Source organism: Pelobates fuscus, chromosome 1 (assembly GCF_036172605.1).
Source record: "Pelobates fuscus isolate aPelFus1 chromosome 1, aPelFus1.pri, whole genome shotgun sequence".
NCBI lineage: Eukaryota > Metazoa > Chordata > Amphibia > Anura > Pelobatidae > Pelobates > Pelobates fuscus.
Genome location: NC_086317.1, coordinates 164817920 through 164834426, shown reverse-complemented (window position 1 = coordinate 164834426; position 16507 = coordinate 164817920). Strand labels below are relative to the sequence as shown.

Genomic DNA, 16507 nt, shown 5'->3' with positions numbered 1-16507 from the left:
CCCTTCAAGTCTTTTCAAACCCGCTTTATAAAATAATTTTTGCCTAATTTCTTCCTTCCTCATGAAATGACCACTTGTTATATTAGACTACTTGTTATATTAACAGGGTTATTTACAAAAGTGAACATTCAAAGTGATATTCAAATTTAAGGCCAGAGTAGCCAGACTGAAAGTATAGCCGACAATATTTTCCAGTTCCGCTATTTTGACCTTAAATTTTAAATTAAACTTGAATTATGACTTTAGTGAATTACCCTTTTATATCTTGTTTTCTTGTGGAACACGAACAGACTGCAGCCTGTTCTGGCAAACGTTCAAACCATCTGCAACTTTCTTTTCCTTGTTTTCATAGGGACTCTGGCAACACCATCATTTTCACAACATCCGTTAATGAATCCTGCTGTAAGTATGGGAGCATTGTTTTAGCTGGGATAGGATCAGTTTACTGCCTGCAGCCTTGAACTCCCAATGTTTCTTACTTTTATAGCATTATCCCCAACACACACTATGAAGAGGACTTCAGACTTTGGCCAGGTATTCAAGGTGCTGATTGACCGTGTCTTCTCATTTGGACTCTGGGGTCGTTTTCTGTTGGCTTCTGTAATGGAGGAGGTGAGAAGAATTGTATAATGACTTTGTTAACCTACCCTCTTACTTTAAATCTGCAGCGTCTCCTCTTGCACTGCAATAATATTGTTGTATTTGACGTCACCATGGATACCTATCTATCCTAAAAGGTGATACTCCTTTCTATCACGGTGCACACATGGCTACCTCACACACAAAGTATAAAAAAAAAAAAAAGGAATAACCATCACAGCTTTTATTAAGAATATAGTTTACGTAATGTTTTTCATGAAGAATTGAAATAATTGTTACTGGGTCTGCTGGAGACTAACAAACTCAAAGTAGAAAGCAGGAAAGCTAACAGTTGAACTACTAATCCCATGAAAATCTTCCAATTGTTTTTCATGTATAATTTAGTTCTGTATGCATTTTTATAATGAATAATAGTTCTATTCTGATACGATAGGAATAGGAAAGGTGGGCAAGTCTAGACTTTAATGTTCTTTTAGATAGCTTTCTTGTTTCTTCTGCCGTTGGATAAATAGTTTAGGTTTCAGAATAGAAGCCATGTATGAATGAAGAGAAAACTCCTTTCAGTCTTAAATCTAACTTTGCCTATGTACATTAAAGAACATGTTCAGGGCTATTCACTTCCTGTTTTCACATCATGCAACCAGGAATAATTTAATATTACATTCGCAAGGTGCATTCTCCATTAACTCCATCCCCTTTCTTTTGGCTTTTCCCTCCTCTTTAGTTGATATTGGTGTTGTGGATATCTTTCGGTTATTGGATTGTACTCCTGCGCATTGGCTGCCTCAAGCAAAGCTGTGATTTGTTGTAGGTTTTCGCACATGGTATTTTGATCTTTGACCGATTTTGTTTTTTGGCATCTTGGCTGAAATGGACCCCTAACTTTTCAATTTCTTAATTGTGGTTATCTGTTTTTACACAGCTTATTCCACAGTTTTGTGAACTAAGCTGTATGCATTGATCGACTAGGCATGCATGAGGTTGCGGCTTGGCTCATCAGTGGAGAGAGATCGAGATGCTTTTTTAGATGTGCAAAATGAGGACGGAATACTATTAATTTTCTGTGTCAGAATGTTTCACTACACCAATCACCACTCTGTATGGCACAGCCAATGAAAGTGCACAGTTTGACGACTGAAACCGTTGGCAACAACAGGTCACCGAAGGGAAATCGATAGTAGGTGGTCAAGGGAAAAGATAATGTAGTTAGGAGGAAAGACACCAGAATTAACCATGGAATTTCCAAATTTATAAGTTTATAACTGATGGGTATGGTTTTTTGTTGTTTTCGTCTCTTTTGTTCTTTCCTACAGTTGTGTTCCTTTTAAATTAGTATTTTCCAATTGTTCATGAATGTGTTTTTAGCCCGTTTGCATTCAATGTCAAGATTTTGTATGTTTTCTCTACTTTCAAACACTATTGCAGGACAAAATCAATAGGAGGATTTATGTTTCCAAAGATAAAGGAGAGAAGTGGAATATGGCGCAGCTTCCATCTGTGACACATGAACAGTTTTATTCTGTACTGGCTGCTAATGATGACCTGATGGTTATACATGTGGATGATGTTGGGGGTAAGATGGCACTGAGATTCAGCATGAGTAATTGAGCATAATGGAGTTTATGTATAAACAGTGCTGTGTTCTGAAAAGGGGACTACAGTATTTAAAGTGAGGCAGTCGCCATGGAAACCATCTCCATCCATTTTCCATGTTTGCACCACTTTTCAAAACAGTCACTGTCATAAATATCCCCTACTGATTTTAAGGGGTACTGGAAATTATGCGGAATTTACACCACGGGATAAACCATTGGGAAAATCAGTTGTACCTTTAGTGGGGATTTTTTTATTTTTCTATATTTAGTTTTTGTGTGTGCTTTGCCTTCATTTACATTTATATTCAAGATTTAGTAAAGTATGCCATAATCCAAATCTGACAGGACAAGGCCAGTCATATAGGCGTAATTAAACAAATATTTATAACAAATCTTGGGTAGTGACTGTTCTTCTTTAACTGTGCATTAAAGGCATCCCCTTGTGCAGTCAAAGTTTTCCCTCTGCCAGCCGTTGGTATGTTCCTTACTTTGCAGTGACGTCTTCAAGGAGGATAGGGCTCTAGGGAGAACTTTGCCTCGGGTGGAATCACATGTTAGTTATTTTTCTTATTTGTTTACAATTGCGAGGCAGGTCAGTACTGAAGCAGAGTGTTAACCAAGTAGTCCTTGGTATTATATGAAAATCAAATGATATCCAAAATTAACTTGTGTAGTAGGGCATATAAAATTATTATGGTATGGCTCTAAATTTCTGTTTCTTACAGATACTGGGTATGGAACTATATACACCTCAGATGAACGTGGTATTGTGTATTCTAAGTCACTAGAGCGACATCTTTATACCACAAGAGGAGGAGAAACAGATTTTACTAATGTAACATCTCTACGTGGAGTCTTTATTGCCAGTGTGCTCTCTGAAGGTGAGTCAATGGGCAAAAAATAGGTTTTAGTGACCGGTATACAGGCTTGGGGATATATGTGCAATGCTATGTATTACTATATAAGAAATCTAGCCATCTAGACACTCACTCCATCTGTAAGTCATTAATTCATGTGTATTTGTATGTTTGTTTTGTGGTATCTTCTCCTCTCCCTCGCTTTTAGATAACACCGTTCATTCAGTAATCAGTTTTGATCAGGGGGGAGAATGGACTTCCCTTCGAAAGCCAGAAAATACAAAGTGTGACTCAACAGCACAGGATCCAGAAAGGGTGAGCCCTTTCTTTTGTTTTACAGCCACTGTGCATTGTTTGTTGTAGTATGACAGGTACACAGGTAAAATACCACATTGGTTTGGAGATAAATAATTATCATTATAATAAAAATGAAAAACACAATTCAAATTTTAAAGGATGTAGGGTCAGAAACGCAGCTGCCTAATTACACCCTATACTTGGACACCCCAATACTGCAGATTTGGTGTAATGCAGTAAAGGAAACAAATTAGCTGGGTTTTCTCATAGTCAACCTTCTAAAATTGGATCTTTCTGCAAGAACATTCCATTTGGCTCTACGGTGATTGATCCACTTAGACGTCTTTGTGCCAAAATTGCTGTTATATGTATGGCCTTATGTGTTTATGATGCTGGCCAATGTAGGTGCACAAATTGAGTATGATCTTTCTTTGTGTCACAGTGCAGTCTGGATTATATGTCCACATGGTCTCTCTGTTGCAGTGCAATCTGAGTAGTATTTTATTTGGCATCTGTGTCTCAGTGCAGTGTAGGTATGCATCGTCAGCACATTTTTGTGTGTAGTGTTTTGTCACACCAGTCTGAGTTATGCATGCAGGTCCGCTGGCTCAGCACCATGTCTATCATACAATTATTATATTCACGATATTATCTGTATGATTTAAATATTCACTAACTGTACAGAGTGCAGTATAGATTATTTTATTGGCATGATACCATCTTGTAATGTGTAAGCCTGACAATATACCTTGGGTATATGCCACTATTTTGACATTTTGTTAAAATGGACTGCAGCCTGGGTAAACCAGCTCTATCTGTATTGTAGTGAAGTCTGCCTGTACACCCAACATGGCCCTTTTCTGCATTTTAATTGGGCATTTTCAGTAAAGTCCAATAATACAGTTTAGCATTAACTCTGTCTGCATCACACACATTCATTATGATTTTACTAAGCAGCATTTTAAATCAGCATTAGTGATGTCGCAAACATAAAGTTCCACATTCTGTAAGAGGAATCATCATTCACATTTACTTCTATACTGTATATAGTGATGTCGCGAACATAAAATTTTCGGTTCGCGAACGCGAACTTCCGCAAATGTTCGGGAACGGGCGAACCGCCATAGACTTCAACAGGCAGGCGAATTTTAAAACCCACAGGGACTCTTTCTGGCCACAATAGTGATGGAAAAGTTGTTTCAAGCGGACTAACACCTGGATTGTGGCATGCCGGAGGGGGATCCATGGCAAAACTCCCATGGAAAATTACATAGTTGATGGTTTTAATCCATAAAGGGCATAAATCACCTAACATTCCTAAATTGTTTGGAATAACGTGCTTTAAAACATCAGGTATGATGTTGTATCGATCAGGTAGTTGGAAGGGTTACGCCCGCTACACAGTGACAGACCAAACTCCCCGTTTAACACACCGCAAACAACCGCAAACAGTCCATTTGCACAACCGCAAACTCCCCATTTGCACAAGGTTGGATACCAAGCTAGCCATGTCCTGTTCCTTGTCCTCACTGATGTCATTGAAGGTCTCTTCCTCCACCCAGCCACGTACCACACCAAGGGTCCCCGAAAGGTGACAACAAGCCCCCTGTATTTTTTTTTTTAAATGTACACTACTGTTACACCAGATATGAGTTGCACTGGTGTGACACTGTGCCCTGGCAGGCCCTGAAACGCACACGTGTGAAGAAAACTGACTGCTATTATTTCACAGTCAAATTTCTAGTTTTTTTTTTTTTTTTTTATATGTAAACTACTGTTACACCAGTGATTGGACCACGTCATGCCTACGCCCCCAAAATGTTCGTTTGTGGGGGTGCTGGAATGACGTGGGCCAATGGGAGCCTTGTAGCAGAGCGGCAGGGGTTAATCCAAGGGCTCTCCGCTGGTACTCAGGATTCATCATACAGAAGGCAGGACACAAAGCATAATTCCCATTCCCAAGGACCACACGACACATAGCCTGGCAGTCAACTGACAATTTTTATTCACGGCTCCAGGAGTCAACTGTCAACTGTCAACTTTTAAATGTTCTGCACTGCAGTAATAGCAAGACATACACAAGGGAAAACCATCACAGTACATATTGGAGACACAAAATATAAAACCAAACCTCCAAATACTCAGGGGACATGGCACTTAGTGGCGATGTCCCGCCACATATCTCCCCCTTGTCCACTCCCGGCAGCCCCAACCTTGACTCACACGGGTCAGCTGGCTGCTGCCCGGAGTGGACACAGTCTTTTAGTTCCATGTCTTCCTCCATTAATTCTATTATATTACATTTACTGCCCCACTCTCCATGTCTTCCTCCCTTAATTCTATTATATTACTGTAACGGACCGTTTCACTCACAAGAGGATAAAAAACGTTTAGACGATAATCCCCTTCCCAGATAGACAAGCAGCTACTGCAAGCACCAATCTCCCGAACAGCAAACTACACGAATCCTCGAACTCCCGAACAAGAGGCACACGAACACTGGAAGCAGCCGAACAGGAAAATCATACAATCCGCTTACACTCCTGGCAATCGGCATACAATCAAATTCCCCCCCGAGAATGAGGGGGGATTCTCCCATGCAAGGGAGGGATTTACAGTACACCAATCACACATGCGTTACCTCCCACATATCTCCTCCCCTCAGCATGACACATAATCCCCTTAGCCATGTCCATTACTTCCCCACTTTCTGGATGTACCTCAAATACCTGGGGTACACTCCTAAATAGCGGATCCCCTGCTAGCCCTGATCTGGGTGAGTAACATACTCAAAGATCACCCAGATCGGACCAGGGGTTTGGGAGTTATGGAGGTTGCAAGATATGACCGAACGCACAGGCAACGGTAGCCGCAAATAGTTCCATAAGGTTTGACCCTGTGGTCGGTCTCTGTTCCTGGGTATAAACGTCTGAAAGTACCGAATGCAAATGGTTCTTGCCTGCCTTTATTGGAGTCCCCTTGTCCGTACGAGTCTTTCTACCGAACGGCGGCTCATTCGGTAGTTTTGGCACGAGCCTATGGAAGTCTGGAGGTCTCAGCGGTGTTTGCTTAGTCGAGTGTCCGATTTTAGTTCCAGACTCTCGACGGCAAAACACCGCTGTTCGGGAGTTTCAAAATGGCTGCCGCCACGTGTTTGTTTGACGAACAAAGGCCACCCAGCATTCGTCAATTAAGCTGCGGTTAACCGCAGCTTCAGGGGGGGTCAATTGGCGGGTGGTCCCGGGTGGTCGTGCATTCGGTAGTTTGTTCGGTAGATTGAATCTACCGAACACCCCGGCAGAAAGGCACGAATACGCCTTTCTGCAGGGAAAATAAAAGCTTTAACATGTAGGGCCATAGTCCAAAGGGAGCAGGCGAGCAACCAGGCTTCTCCAGTGCCCGGTGGCGAGGTTGGTTCCGCCACAATTACATTTACTGCCCCTCTCCAATAGTCCTTGTATTACACTCTATCTCTGTATTACACACAGTATCCCTGTATTACACACAGTATCCCTGTATTACACACAGTATCCCTGTATTACACACTGTATCTCTGTATTACACACTGTATCTCTGTATTACACTCTGTATCTCTGTATTACACTCTGTATCTCTGTCTTACACTCAGTATCTCTGTCTTACACTCAGTATCTCTGTCTTACACTCAGTATCTCTGTCTTACACTCAGTATCTCTGTCTTACACTCAGTATCTCTGTCTTACACTCAGTATCCCTGTCTTACACACAGTATCCCTGTATTACACTCAGTATCTCTGTATTACACACTGTATCTCTATATTACACTCAGGTTACTGGCTATGGGAGGATAATGTATAATAAACACAGGTTACTGGCTATGGGGGGATAATGTATAATAAACACAGGTTACTGGCTATGGGGGATAATGTATAATAAACACAGGTTACTGGCTATGGAAGATAATGTATAATAAACACATAAAAAAAAATGCAGCTTCAGAATTAATCTGAATTGTATGCTGTCTAGGGGGTGGGAGGATCTGGGAGGGAGGGTCTGCTGCTCATTGGCTGGCATGTGTCTGCTGACTGTGAGGTACAGGGTCAAAGTTTACTCAATGATGACGAATAGGGGGCGGACCGAACATCGCATATGTTCGCCGTCCGTGGCGAACGCGAACATGCTATGTTTGCCGGGAACTATTCGCCGGCGAACCATTCGGGACATCACTTATCAGCATATCAAAACTTTTTGGCTTTTAAGTTGCTATAATTTGACATTAGGCCCTTCATATTATGCTTCATAGTACAGTCTCTGTGTAGTACATGCTGTCACATAGAATGTTTATTCAGTATGGTCTCTCTCTGTATCACAGTGCAGTCTGCATATACATGGTCAGTACAGTATATCCCAGAACCTGCTGGTTCCCATGGCTCCATTGTCTGAGCCCAATGCTGTGGGGATAATCATTGCTCACGGTAAGTAAATGATTAATGTTATTTCTGTGCCACATTTTAAGAGGTGTGTCTGCTCTGTGCCATATTCTATTGATCTACAATTGCATGTTCACTTGTATTAACACAGGCAGTGTGGGGGATGCAGTGTCAGTATCTCGTCCCAGTGTATACCTTTCAGATGATGGGGGCTACTCGTGGAGCCTTGTGCTGGATGGTCCACATCATTATGCAATCCTTGACTCGGGGGGGCTCATTGTGGCTGTAGAGCAAAGGGAACTTCCTATCAGCACAATAAAGTAAGTGATGAAATCGAACTGAGCGATTTCCTGGGTGGGTGTTTTCCAGATGTATGGGATGAACCACTGCAGAAAAATACAAAGGGAGATGGAAATACAAAGGGAATTTGTATGTTTGCACCATTCTAAATTGAGGATTGTGATCGTGTGGAGGCCATTACAATGAGCTCTGAGATAAGTAGTTAAAACCATGATGTGACTTTATTGTGTGAGGTGATTGTCTAGATGTGGCTTATATCGTACAGACCACTAACCCCTTAGACACAATCTGGTTCATAAAGACCCAATGCTACTATTGGAAGTCCTACTTAATTTGCATTTGCAGCACTACATAGCCCTGTAGCCAATAAAGTAAAGGGACATTCCATTTTGATATAGGATCGTTAAAGGCTGATTTGTTAGGAAATATTACGTCATTGTTTTTTTTGGTTTTTTTTTTTTAATCAAAGTTTATTGCAGCATATGTTGATGATATACAAGACAGGATTGCAAATCATTGCCACACAACACAATGACAAAGTACATAGCTGATAGATAACTCTACTAGATAACTCTAATAGATACTGCTCTAGTAATTTCCCGCATGGATTACTGTAACTCTCTCCTGATTGGTCTCCCCAAAAGCTGTACTGCCCCGCTACAGTCTGTAATGAATGCTGCAGCTAGACTGATTTTCCTATCCAGTCGGTCCTCTCACACCTCGCCCCTCTGCCAGTCCTTACATTGGCTCCCTGTATCCTATCGGAGTCAATTCAAAGTGCTAACCCATACATTTAAAGCACTGAACAATTCCAGCCCCTCTTATATCTCTTCACTGATCCAGAGGTATGCCCCTCCTCGTACCCTCCGCTCTGCCCGCGACCACCTCCTGACCGCTGCTCGCACCCGCACGGCCAACTCGCGCTTGCAGGACCTCTCACGGGCGGCTCCTCTCCTTTGGAATAACTTGCCTACTACCATCAGACTCTCCCCTAGTCTTCAATCATTTAAGAAGGGCCTTAAAACCCATCTCTTCAGGAAAGCGTATGGCCTCCCAGAGTAATCTCTCCCTTACATACCTGTCTCTTGCTCTCTCCTATGGGATAGTGCTTTGCTCTCTTCTCCAGCTCTGCTTCACTCCTACTTGATATTTCCTATCCTAATGTTTCTAATACCCCACCTCCTATAGACTGTAAGCTCATTTGAGCAGGGTTCTCTTCAACCTATTGTTCCTGTAAGTTTTCTTGTAATTGTCTTATTTATTGTTACATCCCCCCCTCAAAATATTGTAAAGCGCGGGGGCGGGGCCTGGCCGCGGAACGGAGCAGTCGCATGTCGCTGCTGCTCCTGCTTACCACCGTGCACACCGTCGACTACCGACGAACAGAGGCTGTGAACCACGACATAACGACTCCCAAACGACTGGGGCTACTGAGACCTACGTGTAGACACCAAGCAAGGTGATCTCTGCACCGGTCCCGACCCGCACGGGGTTGCGGCCTACGAGCATGGCGGCGGTGAGGGAGACGGCCGCTCTCTCACTGCTGAAGCAAGACACGAGACAAGGTTGGTGCCCTCGTTCCCCCCCCCTATGGACCGGCGGGGGTTATCCCGGTCCCCACCAATGGGACATACGTTGATCCAACAACTGCACCTACCCACTCAAGGCTGGACTTCGGATGTTCTGGGTCCAGCCACATGGCGGGAACCTCGCAAAGCACACTCCTTAAACCACCCAGGGACGCCTTGGAGTTCCTACACCAGCTATGCACACGCCTGTGGAGGGGGCACAATACCAAGGGACTGCCCTACAAACGAGGAATAAGAGAATTGGCGGCCTGGATCCGCCCGGCTACCCGGCGCCACCTGTGGGTGATCCCTCCACGGAAGGCAAAGGCGGCCTCTCAACGGAAACACAGCCTAGGCGAGGCCTTCCCGAACCATGTCGGCAAACACGAGGTGGAGGTAGGACCCAACCCAAGCAAGCTCCTGAATACACCCCGGACTCACCGCCAAACACACCCAACCACCAAAGGGGCCACACGATCTTCTTCCGAGCTGGGGGTTCGTATAGAGGTAACCCTCCCATGCCACCCATACACCCGAGGGGACAGCCGTGCACCGGCAAACCCTCAGGCCCACGACCCTGTTGATGGGGCCCATGGACTTGTGGCGCGAACCCCTACCAAGGCCTCGGGCCGAAGACACAAGGTCCCCAGACACCAATCGCCCGGTCGGAGCGGGCGGAGAGCAGGGAATCGGGAAAACCCGGGCAGAAACGATGCTGAGAACACCGCGCCGGACCACGAGGCGGTCTGCCTCCAGAAACATCCCAAAGGCATCGGGTGAACTGTCTCAACAACCCGCACCCCAGCCACCAGTCTAGACACCGGACAGACTTTGGGTGCTATCTCACTGCTGTAATTGTAAGGCAGTCTAGAGTCACTAACGTTATTATCTGCTTCAGTTTAACCCCTTACCTTGGTTTTGCTAGCTATAAAGCAATTACGATACTGAACTGTCTGGCCCAGCATTTGGACTAACCTGTTCTATGCATGTTTATCGTATAATCTAGAGGCGCATATGATATTATAGAAATACTGATACGGAACCGACTAGAGGTAGCAAGATTGTTATCCCGGCAGGGTCACATCCACCTCAGTCCTTTATTGTTTAGCTTGAATAGCTTGTTTAGCCTGTTTTAATGATAATAATGGAAACCGTCATTTGCCTGCAGTTAGGGTAGCCTTTGTTAATAACCCTTTGTGTGTTCATTTGACCCGCAAATACTACTAGGCCTGTATTACTATGTTGTTCCTATGTCGTTATAAAACAAAGAAATATCTTGTTTAGCTATGACCACCAGACTTGTATATGAAGCCTAACTTTATTACTTTTGCTTCTCAGCCAAGCTTGTACCACTCTGTTTACATGATTGTTCCACACAAAAAAAAAAAACCATGGCAATCTTTCTTTGAGGTGCATTGCACACTATCTTGATATTGTTAACTCGTGTTATCCCACAATGCCTCCTCTTTCTCTTCTGTACCCCATGACGCATTTGCCATAATAAAAGAAAGATTTACAAAAAAAAAAAAAATTGTAAAGCGCTACGGAATCTGTTGGCGCTATATAAATGGCAATAATAATAATAACCGTTATGGGTATTAAGATGTAAGTCGGTGCCAAATAACAAAATCTGCGAACATATAACAAGTAGTGTGGTGACACAACAATATATAAACCAAGATGCGTATATGTATTCTACATATAGCGAATAAACGAAAGAGTGTGTAGTGGTTCAATAAGACAACATTTGGTCGCCCAGCCGAAGCAGGTCAGCTTAGTACAGCGCTTTGAAATTAAGCCTTAGTTGTCATGTTAGGTTAGTTAAAGTTGACATGGGTGCGTATAAGATGCAGAGTGGCTAGGCCCAAGAGTGAACGAATGTTTTAGGAGTGTTATATAATATTACAGCATAATATTGGCCCTGTCAGACATAGGTAACTGATGACAAACAAAGTTTATCAAATGTAGGTACTTAAACTCAAAAAGAAAAGCCAAGATAAAAACATTAGTATTTAAATTAATTTTAAAAAAATTAATTAAACATTAGAACATGATCCGAGCCAAGGTGGGGAAAGAAAAAAAATTACAAAAAATAGTTTTATTGAAAATCTGGTCCAATTCCCTATGGAGATGGGACAGAAAAAGGGGAAAGGCCTATGTGTAGATCCCCTCCAAACATCAATGGACCGATGTCTCTGGGTGCCTTAAACAAGCACACAGCCAGGCGTTGCCAGACGCCAAATAAAAATAAATGAATAGGTAAATGATGGGGGTAAAAAATGGTTTGACATGACTGCTGTCCCTTTTACAGTCCAATGGCTAGTTAAGGTCAACAGTTAAGCAAACAAGGGTATGCAGGCTGTCAGCGACTTGAAAGCGTTGGGTCCCTCAGGGTTCCGATCCTCCGCCCGGCTCCCCCAATCAGTCCTATCCCACTGTCAGAGTATTCTGTAGTACAGTTGGCACTCAGAGGCAGGGTAGTCCACTAGGTCCCCCCACCAAGAGTCCGTGGATCATCTGCCACCTGCACCTTCAGAGTCTCCAAAATGCATGTGTCCCCATATGTCTCACCCATCACCGGTCACACACTTGGTGCAGGCGTGCGTCAACCGCGGTCACCGGTATACCAGAGAGTCGCACAACCCAGCCCCACAGGACTCGCAATGCTGGGGACAAAATCTCTCTAGGTCACCACAATTTCAGTACGCAGGCCACCCAGTGGGCTCTAGCTGTAGGTCTGGGCACAGTGGTCCTATGTTGCAGCCTAGGTCTTCAGGTCAGTATACCCTCTTGCAGCCATTGATAGAAGCAAAAGTGATGTTGCAGTTGTGCTACCCTCAATAATGATCCATAGTACGACCAGGGCTCAGATCCTTGGGGCGGGATAACCCCCACCGGCCAAGGGGGGCAGCGGGGACAGGCCTCAATCTGTCATGTGCTGTGATCAGTGTGGACTCATGATTTGTATTTCCATCTGCCTTGTGGTGTGTATCAGCAGACTGCCTGCTTTCACTGGTGAGTTGCATATCTTCTGGCTCAATAGTACATGTAGACCCAGAGCGCTGGCGTGTATAGGTAGGTGCTGCGGTCTGTACCAAACTGCGATACCCGGAATGCCAGTAACTTCCCTTTCATTGATTAGGCAGTATCTGAGGTTTAGAGGGGCACTGTGGGTGCCCTGTTTACCTATTTTATAGGCCCGGAGCCGAGGGAAATGGCTGCTGCTCAGCTCGGCGGCCCCGCCTCCCATGTCATTGGTTCTTAACCACTTATGGACCACGTTATGTGATTGTCTGTGCAAGTCTTTAACGCCCATTGATGACAGACTGTCATGCCTTTAAAGTACTGGTAACCTCAAATAACTGCTGTACCATGGAGCCCCAGGTATCATTGGATACCTGAAGGACCTCTGTGTCAGTAGGGGTACAATTTGTCTATCCAGACTGACAGATAAGCTATATAAATAGCGCTTAAAGTGAGCACTGCATGTAGACTTCTAAATCACCGCAGTGATTTTGAGTCTGCCGCCACAACGAGAGAGACTCCCCATGGTCTAAAAAAAACCTGGTCACGTCTCTCTGCAGACCTCACTGCTCAATGATCAGTGCTGGGCTTTGACAGCTGCCCGGCACTGGTCACTTTGTGCAGAAGCTGCAGCATGAGAGATCTCCTTCTTGTGCTGCTGTCAAAAAGTACAGCAGAGAAATTCCTCTGGGTTGGGATTAGGGGTAGCACTGTGAGTTGGATTATGGGTAGGATTAGTGGATAGATTAGGATGGGATTGGGACCAAAGGTATACATATGGGATATCATTGCACTCAAGAACAGTAGCAGAATACTAATATTGGGTCTTTACAATAGTGGGAACATATATGTGGTCTGTGAATTCCCCAAAAGAAAACCACACCAATTTAAATGTAATCAGCAGATTTGACTAAGGTTAGTGATAAAATGGTTAAACAAAAAGGGTTAAAATCCTTTGTAAAGGGGAAGAGCCTGACACCTGAGCGGAGTGGATGTGCAGAGCCTGAGCTCCTGTATTTTGGGGTGCTGATCCCTGCCAACTTGCACCAACGCTCACCATAGAGTAGCATCAGAGCCTGGTCCCCAGAGAAACAATCAGAAGCTTCCCATAAGCCTACAGCCTGTCTGTGACTCGATACTCTCCGTGTGGGTGACTGGGGACGGAGAGGGGGAGAGGCGGCCGATCTCCTTGCTTTCAAGATTCCAGTCCGGTTCCACTGAACTTTTTGTGGTATTACACACATCTGTCTATAGAAACTGGTGACCCATGTATTTTAAAATGTAGAGCGCTTTTGTATTTATTTTTTTTTAAAAAGGAACTCTTTACCCTTTTCTTTCTATGTATTTTATTTTTTATTTTATTTTTTTCCCCCTCCCTACTTTAACTTTTCGTTATCCCCCAGATTTTCAACAGATGAAGGACAATGTTGGTTTAATTATACATTTACCAATGACCCTGTTATGTTCACTGGTTTGGCATCTGAGCCAGGTGCTCGTTCCCTAAATGTCACAGTATGGGGTTATCGCCCAAGCTACCTGCAACGTGTCTGGGTGTCTTACACTGTTGACTTTGCCGTTCTCCTTCAGAAAATCTGTAAGTACCCTCTGTAACTTCATGATCGTGGTGCATGTTTAAACAAAATAGAATTTATCATCCGTCTAATAAAAAAACCTATACACCTGAAAAGTCTCAATGTACGCCATGCCAGATACTCTGGGCTATCTACATTCCCATAAATGTGCTCTAATCGGTGTGTGTAAAATACTAGAGAAATAAAAAAGGATGTTGGTTTAAAAGTTCACTCCAAGCTCCATAACCACTACAGGCTGGAGCCCAGGTCAAGTTTTTCTAAATGGGCAATTCTGAAACCTTTGATTGTGGTGTTTGGAGCATTCATTTAATGTCCTTTAGCACCAGATGTTTTTTTTTTGTTTGTTTTTTATATAAATGATTATGTATTTATTATGGAAGTGTGCAACACATTAAGCATTAGAGCATTGTCTTGTCAAGAACACTCTGATAAATACCGTATTATATGTTAATGGACGAATTAAACGTAGAAACTGTTTTACCAGGATTCATTGAGATTGAATTTAAAAGGCACTAATTTTGTCCATCTATCAATTGATATAATGGGTTCTGGTCTTGGTCTTAACATATTTTATAGACCTAAAGCTAAAATTCTTTTTAAAAATAACTGAATAAAATTTCTTCTCACCACCATAATAAAAAAATGTAAAAGGTGTGCATGTGGTGATTAAATCCAAGAAGATGCGTTGATGCCAGGTGGAAATATAGCTTCCCACACTTACAAATTATATTGTCTCTGAAACCTTCCTTACACCCTTACTTACCATTCTTTGCTACCCCACTATATTTCTCCCCACAGGTGTTGAGGATGACTATATTAAGTGGTTGTCACATTCAACTGACCCCGGTGCACCAGCTGATGGTTGTGTTTTAGGATATAAAGAGCATTATCTACGTCTCCGAAAATCTTCTATGTGTCAAAATGGACGGGACTATTTTGTGAACCGAGAAAACACATATTGTACTTGCACGCTTGATGACTACATGTGGTAATAGCACATATACTCATTTTTTATTTCTTCCTGGGAAAGTGTACTCGAAGACCACCTAGTGCCATTTATCTGACTCTGTTCTCTCTTTCCAGTGACTTTGGATATTTCCGTAAGGAGAATGAGTCTGAATGTCAGGAGCAGCCAGAGCTCCGAGGCCATGAGCTAGATCTGTGTTTGTTTGGAGAAGAGGAGAAACTCACAACCAGTGGGTGAGTGAATGTTGATTCTTCTTACTAATCCTTCACAGAAGTAGCATTGCCCTCTGTTTTCATGGAATTTCTGAAAGACATTCTTAATCTTGAGTTGGGATTGAGTGAATATTCCTCAGGAAAGAAGCAGTAGAAGAATACAATCATGTTTTATGTCCTGTTATTCTAATTCTGTTGGGTTCCTATGAGTTTCTACATAGTCCTCGATTTTAATCTGTTTGTGGTTATTTCTGTTGCTGATCCAAGCTATTGAAAAAAGTACACCTTGAGGTTGTGTTTATTTAGTAAGGCAGTGTGTTTGTAGTAATGTTGGATGTATTTATACAGTAAGGCAGTGTGATTGAATGTGGGGGTGTATCTATAAGGTGAGGCAGTGTGTTAGTCGTGGGGTGTAATTATACAGTGAGGCAGTGTGTTTTAAATAGTGAGATGCATACATGTGAGGTAGTGTGCTTAAATAGTGAGATGCATACATGTAGTGAGGTAGTGTGCTGAAATAGTGAGATGCATACATGTAGTGAGGTAGTGTGCTTAAATAGTTAGATGTATTCATGTAGTAGTGAGGCAGTGTGTTTGAATGTGAGGGTGTATATATGCAGTGAGGCAGTTTGTATGAATGGTGAAGTGTATATTTACAGTGAGGCGGTGTGAGAAGTGTTGGTGTATATGTATACAATTTATTTAAAGGGTTGTGTGTGTGTGAAAGCATTGTACACTCCCTACTCTCTGCACCCTTCTTAATTGTGCCTAACTTCCCATCCCCCCTCTGGTTTCTCACATTGTCACCCCTGAAATCCACATATCTACTTTTCCGTCCAACCTCCATAATCTCATGTAATAGCTGGGTTTTCCTCTACCCACTGCTCCTCTGCTGGCTACCTCCTCTGTGAGGGAGAGAGTGGCTGGGATAGACCAGCTTCCAGTCCACAGAGCACAGCTTCTGCAGAGACTGGTGGGCAATCATTGTGACTGTATTATCTGGACCCCGCTACAGGAACAGGATAGGAGAGCTGGGGGGGGCGGGAGGGAGAGGTAAGGTTCCTAATAGGGACCTGTGGTCTCTAG

At 43.2% G+C, this 16507-nt stretch overlaps 1 protein-coding gene across 2 annotated transcripts in view; it reads left to right on the top strand.

The window, feature by feature from the left end:
* Positions 1-16507, top strand: part of SORT1 (sortilin 1) — a 530048-nt gene that overhangs the window by 510587 nt on the left and 2954 nt on the right. For both annotated transcript variants that reach the window (XM_063451773.1, XM_063451763.1), the window contains exons 7-16: positions 353-402; positions 488-612; positions 2026-2173; positions 2921-3076; positions 3261-3367; positions 7701-7803; positions 7910-8078; positions 14054-14244; positions 15041-15230; positions 15326-15442. In XM_063451773.1, the coding sequence (XP_063307843.1) occupies positions 353-402; positions 488-612; positions 2026-2173; positions 2921-3076; positions 3261-3367; positions 7701-7803; positions 7910-8078; positions 14054-14244; positions 15041-15230; positions 15326-15442 (1356 nt within the window). The remainder of the gene's footprint in view (positions 1-352; positions 403-487; positions 613-2025; positions 2174-2920; positions 3077-3260; positions 3368-7700; positions 7804-7909; positions 8079-14053; positions 14245-15040; positions 15231-15325; positions 15443-16507) is intronic.